Source organism: Periplaneta americana, chromosome 2, assembly GCF_040183065.1.
Source record: "Periplaneta americana isolate PAMFEO1 chromosome 2, P.americana_PAMFEO1_priV1, whole genome shotgun sequence".
In the NCBI taxonomy this organism is placed as follows: Eukaryota; Metazoa; Arthropoda; class Insecta; order Blattodea; family Blattidae; genus Periplaneta; species Periplaneta americana.
Genome location: NC_091118.1, coordinates 43,184,115 through 43,196,621, shown reverse-complemented (window position 1 = coordinate 43,196,621; position 12,507 = coordinate 43,184,115). Strand labels below are relative to the sequence as shown.

The following is a 12,507-nucleotide window of genomic DNA, read 5'->3' as shown; positions in this document are numbered from 1 at the left end:
ATGCATGATTTGCTAATTGTTTCTTTTGGACATCAGACGTGAGATCTCCGAAATCAACAAATACGTCCACTCTAAGGGAATAATTATTAAATTGAATTTCTTCTCTGAATTTGACCTCATCGAATATTACCACTCCGCAACGTTTATTTTCATATATTTCATAATTTCGGTAAATTGGGGAAAATGTGAGGTACAACTCTTGGTTGTAATTTTCAACGCACTCGCGGTATATCTGTCTTATGACGTTTTATATTAAAACAGCCTGATCGGTTATTTACCGAAAGCTGCCTATCTTTCCGCAGAATCGCTCTGGCTCACTTTCCAAACTCATCTTTTTCTTTAGGAGATGAAAAGAAATGTCTTGTTACACTATTTCTACTGTATTACGATCTATAACCCGGAACAAAACAGTACGGAATTTTTGTAATTATTTTGTAAACCACCAGACAATATTCTTTTGTCACTGGTTAATTCAAAGCAAAACAAATTGAAGACATCTACATAACTCAACAAGAAAGCATATTAACAATCCCTAGCAACTTTCATCATTAAACGCGCGAGAAATGGTGAGACTTGGAAGGAACGAACTTTCTCGGACCTTCCGAATAGAAGCTGGAGTCCCCCAAGGCAGTGTCATATCTCCCACTCTGTATAACATCTATGTGGCAGATATTCCCCTCCCTAATAACCCGCTAGTAGGACTGACACAATATGCAGACGACGTCGCATATTGGGCAACACACCCCCGACTCCCCTCCGCTAGGAAGTTACTAAACGCAACACTCAGGCAGTATCTAAATTGGACCAATACGTGGCGGATCACAGTCAACACAGACAAAACACAGATATGCATCTTTCGCCCAAAACTCCACTCCAGGTTTCTTTAGCTACTTCGGTCCAGAAGAGTTTGGAGGTGAGGGGTATTCCTAGATATGTGAGATTCCGCTGGAGTGGAAGTTAAGTGTTGGTTATTGTGATTGGGTTGTTCTGGAGGACCCCAGTCCGACCCAATCGAAATTTGAAGCCCGCGAAAGAAGAATCCTCCGCCAAATCTTCCACCTGCACAGACGCACCAGAAACAACACAGTTTACACTACGACAAAAACAAAGCCACTCTTCACACATCTAAACAACATAAACAGGAAATACACACATTCGGCAGTAAATCGCGTATATACACAACACATCTTCGCAAATCCACCGAACACAAACAACAGAACAACACTGGAGAAACTCCTCTACAACCACCAGCCCCAACCACCGAACTAAAACACACAAACAAAACCGCATACACGTGTTGGAAATTTGTATACTGTCTGAGAGGACACACGACAGCAACAGAGAGGCAGATAAAATAAAATAACACTACACCATAAAAGTCTCCATATCCATTCAGACGCTTCTGCCACCGGAAGGGAAAACTTAAAAAAAAAGTATGTATGTATGTACAGTGTTTTGCCCAAGAGCAGGTCTTTAACTGCAAACCCAGCATCTACTATTCTTCCCAATTTCTTGCTTTCCTATTAATCTCCCTATATAATACCTTAATGCTGTCTATCAACTGATATCTTTTAACCCGAACTCTTGTCCCGTTCACCATTCCTTAAGCATCGCAGATTAACAAATTAGGCATATACCAAAATAATGAAAAAAAATTAAATAAATAAATAAAACAATCACCGCACTCACACACCTACTGGCACTTATGTCAGAAATAGTGTCATATACTGTATGTGAATATATATTTATTATTATTTATGTACAATGGCTGGAGAGGGCATCCTGCGAGTATAAGACCCTAAAACGGCCTCTGGCTCAAAGCCAGTAAAGTCATTAAACATCAACAACATCAACTTCAGACAACAGATGGAGCTAAGCGATCGAAGCGCCACTAGTTGTCAGGTCCGCCACCGACAATGGGAAAGCATAGAAGTGCGTACACTTTTTCTTCTATTCGTCCTGTTTAAACTATAGCAGGCATGTCAAAACCCTGCACATTGTGCAGTCGCGCACATTGTGCACTGGTCTGCGTGCAACGTGCAGTTCCTATTCCCCTACCTGGAGGGAGTGAATCGGCTAGGAGGGGAACGCGACAGGGCTGTACAGTACCTATAGTAGCAGAACAACTTTTGTTTCAGTAACACAGATCAGTACAGGTGCTCATTGAGCTGTGATTGTGAATGCGTTATGAAAAATAAAGTGAGGAGTCCACAGATATAACGTAGAAGAGAAATCACGAATCATATAACATAACTGTCATGATGTTTTCCTCAGCCAATAGTAATTATTTTAAAATGAAAGGCTTTCATCATATCATGTGGACCTAATACTGATGTGAAAATTTAAATCATATTAGTAAAGTTCTCAAAATATGATATTCGCCAGCTCTTATTTCTTAATTAGTACTCTCACGGCAAGACAAACATGACAATGATGTTGTTTTGGAGTCTGTACTAACACAGCCATCAATGGTTAGGCGACTTACAACTTTTATTTGATAAGCTGATAAGTGATGAGAATATAGTGTGTAATACATGTGAGGCTCTTGAGGTTGTAAGGGAAGGAAGAAAGCAACTATTTGTAAGGCGGAAAAATTTTCTGGAAAAATAATACATAATGGCGAATTTTCCACTTCACGTTACTATATTATCTAATATATTGACGTTAATAAATCTTTAAACCTGACATAAAGAAAATGTCCTCGCTTCACAGCTTGTGAAGTACTCTTTTTAATTCAATTCAGTAACGCTCCCAACTTGCTAATACTTACTCTCAACGTTTTCCAAATAAACTATATATAAATTTAAATTCAAGCTTAATTTATCCAATTTATTAATACTAATGTGAATTTATATTAATATACAGCAAGGAAACGATTCCAGTGTAAAAGCCTCACAATGTCCTATTGCATGTAATTGGGAGTAAAATATTTTCTTTCTTAGCATGTGTGCACCAATGGTCCCAATAATGCTTGAGGAACAATGAAAGAGTATTACGGTACTTTGAAATAATCAGTACCTACTACGTAAAATGAAATATTGTGTTCGTTTTTTGTTGTTTCGAAATTGCTGCAATATTTATATTTTCCTTCAAATGCTGTATACAAATCATGTAAATAAATTATTCTTTACAAACGACTGCATTGTGAATTGTAACTAAGTCTATTGTTTCTTGTGTTACAATTATTGTCAAATATAGACACTGACAATAATTGTGTGTTTTCCTTCTGCTAAGTATGTTTATAATGTCCAAATGTCAATTTAATTGAACACTAGAAGCGCAGAATAGATTCTTGTACATCCCTCCGGCTAAGAACTGGTAAGAGCAACACGTGAATGACGCAATCTGCACAAACCGGCGTTCCGCGCACGTACACTGCACTTTCAATGTCTGATTTTTGACATGCCTGAACTATAGTATGAGCTCTTTATGGAAACTGTTAGCATGGGAAAGTTGTCGCTCAAAGGAAGACCCAATGTAACAGAACAGACTTACGTTAAGACAAAAATTTCTTGCAGAGATTACTGCTGTTCTCTGAAGATAAATTTCTTGGCCCCGCTGTTACCGGTTTAATTACGCTGGGTTTATTATGTGGGGATATGTAAAGGACAAGGTATACAGAACGCCCGTAAGAAATAATAAGGTCTTAAAGAATCGGAAATGCCACATTAATAGCAACTTAAGACAACTTTGAAACGAAATTTGATTTCCGATTAAACATAATCAGAATAACAAGCAGTGGCGTAGCATGAAATTTTGAGCAGGGGAAGCTAACTCAAGTTCTTTCATGCAATATGAGAAAACGTATTACAAAAATACAGTCTTAAAATAAATAGTAGTCAATGTCAAGTCAGCAGTCGAAGATTGGTTGGAACATCGTAAGTAACACCAATAAGGCATGACCTCAAATGATACGTAGTAAAATATGATTTCACGGTGTACACATATCTCTAACAAATAGACACGTATACGTATAACATTAGCTCACTCCCTGTCATACTTAGAGAAATCACAATATTAGTATCATTACGTAAGTATGCGTCTGTCTTTTGGTTGTGTCCTTCATTGACAACAAGGGAGTCGGTCATTTGTTTTTTAAATCACACTTTTGTTCGTAAGTCAGTCTTTATAATACAATTGCCCTAAAAGAATTCAAGTAAATTGGTGTCAGGAACTGTTATTTCGCTCATTATTTATTATATCAGCCACAATGCACGCTAACACTTCAACTGAACACAACTGACGAAAAGGGATAACTCGGAAACTAGGCCTACTTGTTTTAAATGTTAAAGCTAGCTTGTTGCGAGCCTTGCGACTAGGGTAGTTTAGTTAGAAAGGGATGGAAAATCTGCGGGGTGGATTACACAGAAGAAACCAGTCTGCTTGGAAGCTGGTGTGTGCAGGCTTCTTGTTTACTGCTGCATCACAAATCATCCTGAGCTGCTGCATCAAGATATTTAACGCGTAAATATAAATTCTATTAAAATTAATAAATAATTTTCTCCATAAATTGCAAGTTTATTATGAAATTATTATTAACTGGGGAAGCTAAGCTTTTTAGCTTACATTGACGCTACGCCACTGGTAACACGAGGTGCTCAAGTAGAAACTGTGCAACTAAACTATCAACATATATTATGTTAATCTTACAAAGCAAACAGAATTTAAATATGTTTTTTGGTTTCAAACTTATTGCTTTGTGTTTTTGTAAACATATTTTGACACGCTGTATACGTGAATTACCTTCTTGTTGCCGGAAAGTACGGGCACGTTGACTTTGGCGCCCTTGTAAGGGATGGTAGCGGATCCCCACTGGGACGATCGGAAGAGGCCCGTGGTCCTGCGAGGGACTGCCTTGTTCGGTTTGTTGCGTGAAACGGTGAGTCGAGATCCGTCGTGGAAGTTGTTGTGGTTCCTCTGCGGTACCGTGACTCTGCCCTGTTGCGGCGCCACCACGCGATGCCTCCAGTGTGTCGAGTTAGGACTGTAGGGCACCCGACGCCTGTACAGCGAGGGAAAAGAAGAGAAATGTCTTAATTATATGGACTTCAAAGCAAGTTATCCCTTAATTCTAAGCATAGTGTAGCTTTACTTTCTAATTACGTGACCTGTAAAGAAATACAGTAGTCTATTGTACTACTAGTGCAGGAAGGGTTTCATTGAAAAACGAGTACGAAATTTGGAGCGCAAGCGCAAGAGAATTTTTCTACGAAAATATTATAATTAAATGTAATTAATTAATTAATTAATTACAATTCAAAATATTTAAAAAAACGATGAAAGAGTAATGGAACGGAGAAAAATTCTTTCCGGCGCCGGGATTTGAACCCGGGTTTTCAGCTCTACGTGCTGATGCTCTATCTACTAAGCCACACCGGATACCCACCCCGGCGTCGGACAGAATCGTCTCAGTTTAAGTTCCAACACTTGGGTTCCCTCTAGTGGCCGCCCTCTGCACTACGTCATAGATGTCTATGAACGTAGGACTGAAGTCCACACATGTGCTGAGGTGCACTCGTTATGAGTGACTAGTTGGCCGGAATCCGACGGAGAGAATTTTTCTCCTTTCCATTACTCTTTCATCATATGATGACGCAGAATATCTGCATGGAAATAACATATGTACTTCGGTACATTAAAATAATATATATGATATGCGTAAATCACTTCGTGATTTAAGACGGCGCTTATTCCGTCGGATCCCGACCAACTAGTCACTCATAACGAGTGCACCTCAGCACATGTGTGGACTTCAGTCCTACGTTCATATACATCTATGACGTAGTGCAGAGGGCGGCTACTAGAGGGAACCCAAGAGTTGGAACTTAAACTGAGACGATTCTGTCCGACACCGGGGTGGGTATCCGGTGTGGCTTAGTGGATAAAGCATCAGCACGTAGAGCTGAAAACCCGGGTTCAAATCCCGGCGCCGGAAAGAATTTTTCTCCGTTCCATTACTCTTTCATTCTATGATGACGCAGAATATCTGCATGGAAATATCATATGTACTTCGGTACATTAAAATAATATATATTTTTAAAAACGTTAAAACACGTTTTCACCTATGTCATCAGGTTTGTTGCCAAGACACTAGTATGAATCTATTGTTGATATAAACAGCTACTGGACAGAATTTTGTATGCTTAACGTTTCACGTGTTCTGGATAGTAGGCCTCCGGGTGACAGTTCATTACAGTGTTGCCGACATATGGCTCCGGCTTGTAACTGAAGAAGGCTCTGCTAAATGCCCATCCATGTGTTAAAGGATCTGAACTGTGGCGAAACATACAGAATTTACAAAGAAAAAATGTGGCAGCTTTTTTTTTAATGTTAAAACTAGTTTGAAAATGGAATGTATGAACTGAAGTATTTGCTCCAAGAGGGAAAAGAATGAAAGAACACTACACGCTGTTTAGAGACAAACATTTTAACAGTATTTTAAAATCACTTCAGGAGTATTTTTATGCCCTGAAGGAAATTGAAAACGACGTCTTCGCAAACATTTTATCGTTAATTTCAGGAAAAGGAAGGCTTGCTTCTACTTCTAAGTACGCAAGCTTCTCAACGGGTGGGCGACATCCTAGGGTCTCGCGCCACATGGGTCTATACAAAGAACAAAATTCACATCTGAGAGAAAAGAGCCTGGAAAGGATTGGGATATGAAGACCAATAGTACTACTCGACCAAGGTGGGACCCGTCGTGGCAGAATGAGGAACTCCGTGCTCGCTGCGTATGTTTACTGCTGGAATATCGTCACATCCAATGCCTAGCGTTTCAATCTGGTCGCAATTCCGCGTGTAGGAAGACGTGTGTTTCGTAGCCAAGCGTGGAGCGTTATTTATAATGCCATAAAGTTTAGAGATGAAGAAAAGGCAACTGATTTATTCCTACCTCTGTCGAAGGCAACAGAGCGTGCTGCAGCTATTGTGAAGGCAAATAAGGAAACAATTAGTAGTCCACACCTGTGGAGTAACGGTTAGCTTGTCTGGCCGCGAAACCAGGTGGCCCGGGTTCTTTCCCTGTAGGGGCAAGTTACCTGGTTGAGGTTTTTCCTTCAACCTAATATGAGCAAATGCTGGGTAACTATCGGTGCTGGATCCCGGACTGATTTCACCGACATTATCACCATCTCATTCAGACGCTAAATAACCTGAGATGTTGATAAAGCGTCGTAAAATAACCTACTAAAAACAATTAGTAGGATTAGAAAATAAGGTAAAGAATGAGAAATGCTAAGATAATAAATGATATCAAATTCAATATTGTATAAAATACGGTAGCTACTTTACAGTCGAGCCGTTCTTATTTCCGGCAGCAAATCACACGACAGCTTCTGGTCAGCTGACACGCTGCTTCACTGGCAGTGGTTGTCGTCAAGGTTATGCAGACGACATACCACTTCCCGCTCACGGTGGATGTTACTAAGTTGTTAAGTCTACCCTTGTACCACTTGTACTCTTAACGAAGTTTTAGCACATGTCTAGTCTTAAACATCGAACGAAAAATTATTTCCTACGATAAATAATTAGTAATATATGAACACATAATATTATATATTATTGTTATTGTTGATCCTAGCATCCCAGGACACAGAAGACTTACCATGTTGTGCTATAATTGGTTTTTACGACCATTTGAAGTAACGATTTTCGTAAATACAGAAGCAATATTAGAAATTACTAAAATGGGAGAAAGCTGTAAAATATAATGAATAAACATTTTTTATGTGAATGAATAACTAAAACCACACATCCTGTAAATTAAGTAAAATATGTTAGTATTAGAAATTTTGTCATGATAAGTCATTGCTACATAAAAAAATTACACGAAGAACCTTGCCTACCGGTATTGTTCAATTTAGAGGTGCTACGCCTAGATCGCTACAATCATTGTTAGTACCTACCGCCGCCATAGTTCTCAGTTTTTCTTCTTCTTTGCCGGATTGTCCGTACTTCTCTGTCGTTATTTGAGAAACCGTGAACTTGTTCACATCACACGCATCAGCTGTTCTTTGCACCACTTGCATTAAAGGCAATAAACTACCCTTATTTTCACGTTCATTTTCGAAATAATCTCTAACGCTAAGAATCATTTCTCTCCTTTGCGAATTGATGGTCTTCCGACTCCTCCGCGGCATTGTGATGCTGAAAACTCAGCGATAACACAGCACCAACAACAATACCGACTGATTGTTCGACAACCAGCTATTAGAACTGCGTCCGTTCACTATTGACTTGACAGAGATTTAGCAACACCGCTATTGCCTACCTTCTTCGCGCCAAAAGTCGAGAAGGCGTGGCCACGCCGGAAATAAGAACGGCTCGACTGTAGTTTATGTTACCTTCAAATCATGTTCTCCCCTCTACGAATACCGATGTTGTGGTGTTTTTTTCTGAATAGATTTCTGTGTGTCTAAGCATATGATAAATAACACTAAACTATAAACTTATACGAACATATAACATATAAAGCGTGTTAATAATAATGAAACAAGAGCGCAGTTCAGCATGTGCTTCATTTTGCATCTGATGCGGACTACACAGCACAGCCTGTGTTGTGAAGCGAATCGCAACGCCACCAAACAAAACGGTCCCCGCCTTGGTCGCGTAGTACTAGATTTCCTCCATCCACACTCCACGTCCCGTCGTTTTAAATACTTAGTTACTTGTAGGCCTAATTTGAATGGAGAGAAAGTATGCGTAACAGAGGTCTGCATCGGACGTTTTCGCTCGAGCGCCAAGTAGTTCATAGCATAATCCGATAGGTAGCGCATATGCATGATGGGTAAAATTGTCACGAGCGATAAATCCTCGAACGGTATAAGCCGAGCGTTAGACATTCGTTCTTGTTACAGTGATGAACTGTGTAGTAACATGATAGATGTTTATCATTTCAAAACTTTGCAGTGTTTAACTAACCTCTCCATAGTACAACTACAAACCTTGCTTTAAAATGTAATATAAATATTGTAAGTAATTTTTTTTTTTTCACACAGGAGTGATTTTTTTTTTGCCACATCTGATAGATGTTATTGGATGTAAATGTAATTATTATAAACGGAGAACACAATCATGATAATGCAAGAACAATATCAAATTTTGTAGTAATAATAATAATAATAATAATAATAATAATAATAATAATCTCTAATAATTAGTGTATCAATCTTTGCGTCTGTAACAGTTGTGCAGCATGATTATTCGTTTTATTATATTTTCTGTGACGTTATCTCTGTACTAATATTGTTATTAATCTACTGCTATATCAATAATATTTTGCAAAACGTTTCTACATTGTCGCAGTATATAGGCGGAACACTATGTGTTGACCTATCATATTATATATATATGGTAAATCAAATATTGAATAATTATTAATTAGCAATAATAACTGTATATCGAAGTTTTTCATACTATTTTATTTATAACTTCGTGTTACTGTTTTGGTACGTTCCATTAGACGTTTGTCATAAACGCAGAAAATAAAGTCTTATTTTTACCGTGTGAGCAAAACATATGTGTATCTTATCTGTCGCCTTCCATACAAGATAAGACATGTCGGTGAGATGACCTTGTACTGTGCTATTTATTACGAGCGTATCACGACCGATCGTATCTCACTCGAGCGTGCGACTCTCGACCGAGTTCAAGCGAGCGATTTAACTCCAATGCAGCACTCTGATGCGTAACATCAGAGTTTTTTTACGGTGGTTAAAACCTGCTTTTTTTTTTAGGTCTCGCCGCAACAAACGAACTCTGATTGCTATAGTAAAAAAATTTCCAGTTGTTTGGAAATTCTCTAATTGTTTCAGTTGTTTCTTTTTAATAAAGATAGTAGCAGTCACTGTTGAGTTGTTCTTGAAGACAGAGAAGAGTAGCTAAAAGGGTTGCCTAGAGTGGGAGGAAACGTATTACATAGCCAGCGGTGACCAAAGCGGGTGTCGTGATTGCATCGTGTAATCACAGAAATTCAAAACGGTACGAGGAGTTTCCTGTACATTGCTATGTGTTTCATTCACGTACTGAAGGCAAGCAGTGGCGGTATCATGTCGCTCTACAAACTCTGTCTCTACAAGCAGTAAGAGGTGGTTTCGTGAAGAATGAGAAGGAGAACTTTTTTGTTGTTCTGTCGGACAAAATGTAATGCGTTTACTTTGCTCAACGGTTCAATTAGGAGTATATAGAAACATTAATAGCTACGATGAATAATTTATTATTATTATTATTATTATTATTATTATTATTATTATTATTATTACTGACCACTAAGTATGTGTTTCTATAATTCTTCTACACGTGCATGAATATTGATATTTTTAGATCTTTTTCCTAGAAGGATGAAATTATTAGGTTTTTATCTCAATTTTATTCCTCTAAATCTTTAGATGAGGGTAACTATTTATCAGTTATTCATTTAATAATAATATTGTAGAAAAACAGATTCAGTATTATGTGCCGACGAACTGTTAAACGCCAGGAATTGACATATCTTAAATCATAGCCAGGAATAGAAAGATGAGATAAATAAATGTAAGGAAGTCAGCTACCTAATGGGGTTTGAAATATCTCGTGCTCTAAAGCCTTTTAATAGAACAAAGAGTAATGATTAAAATATCTTAAATAACTTGTCGATAAGAAGTTTTTAATTTTGAGGAACTACGAATTTCTCGACCAAGTATCCAGAGAAGAATTTAGAAAATTCCTGATTATATTCAACAGGAAGATTAAAAAAAGAAGCAAGAAAAATCGTATATTATTCACTGGCTCTTGATGACAGCAGTGACATTACTGATACAGCAAAGCTTGAGATTTTTATCCGCGGGATTGATCAAGATGTTAGTACAGGAACCACCACTGGTTGTAGTTTTCATGCCAAGTACATTTCCTCCGTCTCCTTACTTCATAGGCTATCTGTCGCATATAATCACTGCAGGTCGAGTTTTGGTCACCGCTGACGTAGATATTCACGATTCTTTTGGACATTGCTTTTGTGAAAATATAAGTAGGCCTAATAGTTGAGTATGACACGATTGAAATTAGTAACATAAATAAACAACTTTCTCTGAAAAAGTATAATGCCACATTATAAAATAACATTGTGTTCAACATTCAGTTATATATTTGTACTATCTAAAAACCTAAATTATGTTTTTCCACCGATTTTGAAATACAGTAATAGGTTTGTAAGTGTTAGGTAATTTACACCACGAACAAAGCTACAAGCTGTGAGATGTCAGACACGTCTGTGCTTTCATGAAGAAATAATGAAAAACAAAATAATAGATTCTTCACATAAATATTTACTTTTTTCCTTCAGTATCCCCTGAAACATGAAAAAATATATTTCTTCGTGCTTTCTTATATCATTGGGAGATATTCTGGCTACAGCGTCTAGAATACAACTCAATAAAATGTACATCAGAGAAAGAATGACACGTCTTTACAATTTTGAGGGACATTATCGTAGCTAACTGATAATGCCATACAGATTTCATCAGATGCTGCAGTCTGCAAAATAAGGAAAGTGCATAATACCATTATGAGATGATTGCTATTTAAAAAATTATAAATAAAAATACAATTCGTAATTAATTGCATTTACTTATATCAGAAGTAACTTCTTCGTTAAATAACAATTGAAGGGTTTGGCGGAAAAACCAGGCAGCTCCAATTTTTTTCATTTTTTGAGTTGTTTATGCATAGAGGACAAAAGAATTCGCTCTATCATGTGGTTGAAGAACCAACTAGTTCCAAGAATTACATTCACAGTTATAATGCATTTTTAACCTGCCTCTTCTGTACATGCTTATTGTTTGGCGGTAAAATTTTCTTCATCTCGAAAAGTACTGAATTGGAACTGCCTGGTTTTTCTCCCAAACCCCTCAATTTGTGACCACCTTCAATATTTGTTTATAATTTTCTTAGTTATATTTTTCGTAATATCTTTCATGTTACATTTATTGATGATGATTTTTTTTTTGCATATTATGCACTGTGTCCTCACCACTTTTTTTTTACTCAATAATAAGCAGGCTTCGAGACTTCGGACCCAATAGAACAGTTCAGTGGGAAATCCCCATAACGGCGTACTGAGTATAGTAGTAAAGCGTACAGTGGGTGGGGGTACTGTAGAATGAACGCCAACAAATACGCAAAGAAAAACGCTCTGGATTTGAAGGTTCTGACGAATAATTTGGTTTTTATACAAATCCATTTTCAAACTGTGTCTGAAACTATTACACTGTTAGAAAAGTCAGAGCAAGAGATGCCGGAAGCCCTCAAACTAGTTGAGGAATTGACACAGAGAATTAATGAGACACCAAGTACACCGGTTACTGAACGTGTAAAACAGAAGTGGATATCAATTTTATGTAAAAAATAACGGATATGGAACAGTGTGTAATATAAAGAGCAAATTAGTGGGCCTAGAGTCACTCGAGAATAAAGTTACTGTCTCTTAGAGACTGCAACGATGTTAGGTGTTTTCGTTTTGCTCCTATCACGTCA

The 12,507-nt window shown here is 37.7% G+C and overlaps 1 protein-coding gene across 3 annotated transcripts in view; it reads right to left on the bottom strand.

Annotated features, from left to right (window-relative positions):
- Nucleotides 1-12,507, bottom strand: part of LOC138692979 (uncharacterized) — a 479,658-nt gene that overhangs the window by 56,202 nt on the left and 410,949 nt on the right. For all 3 annotated transcript variants that reach the window (XM_069816418.1, XM_069816439.1, XM_069816427.1), the window contains exon 6: nt 4,744-5,002. In XM_069816418.1, coding sequence (XP_069672519.1) covers nt 4,744-5,002 — 259 coding nt within the window. The remainder of the gene's footprint in view (nt 1-4,743; nt 5,003-12,507) is intronic.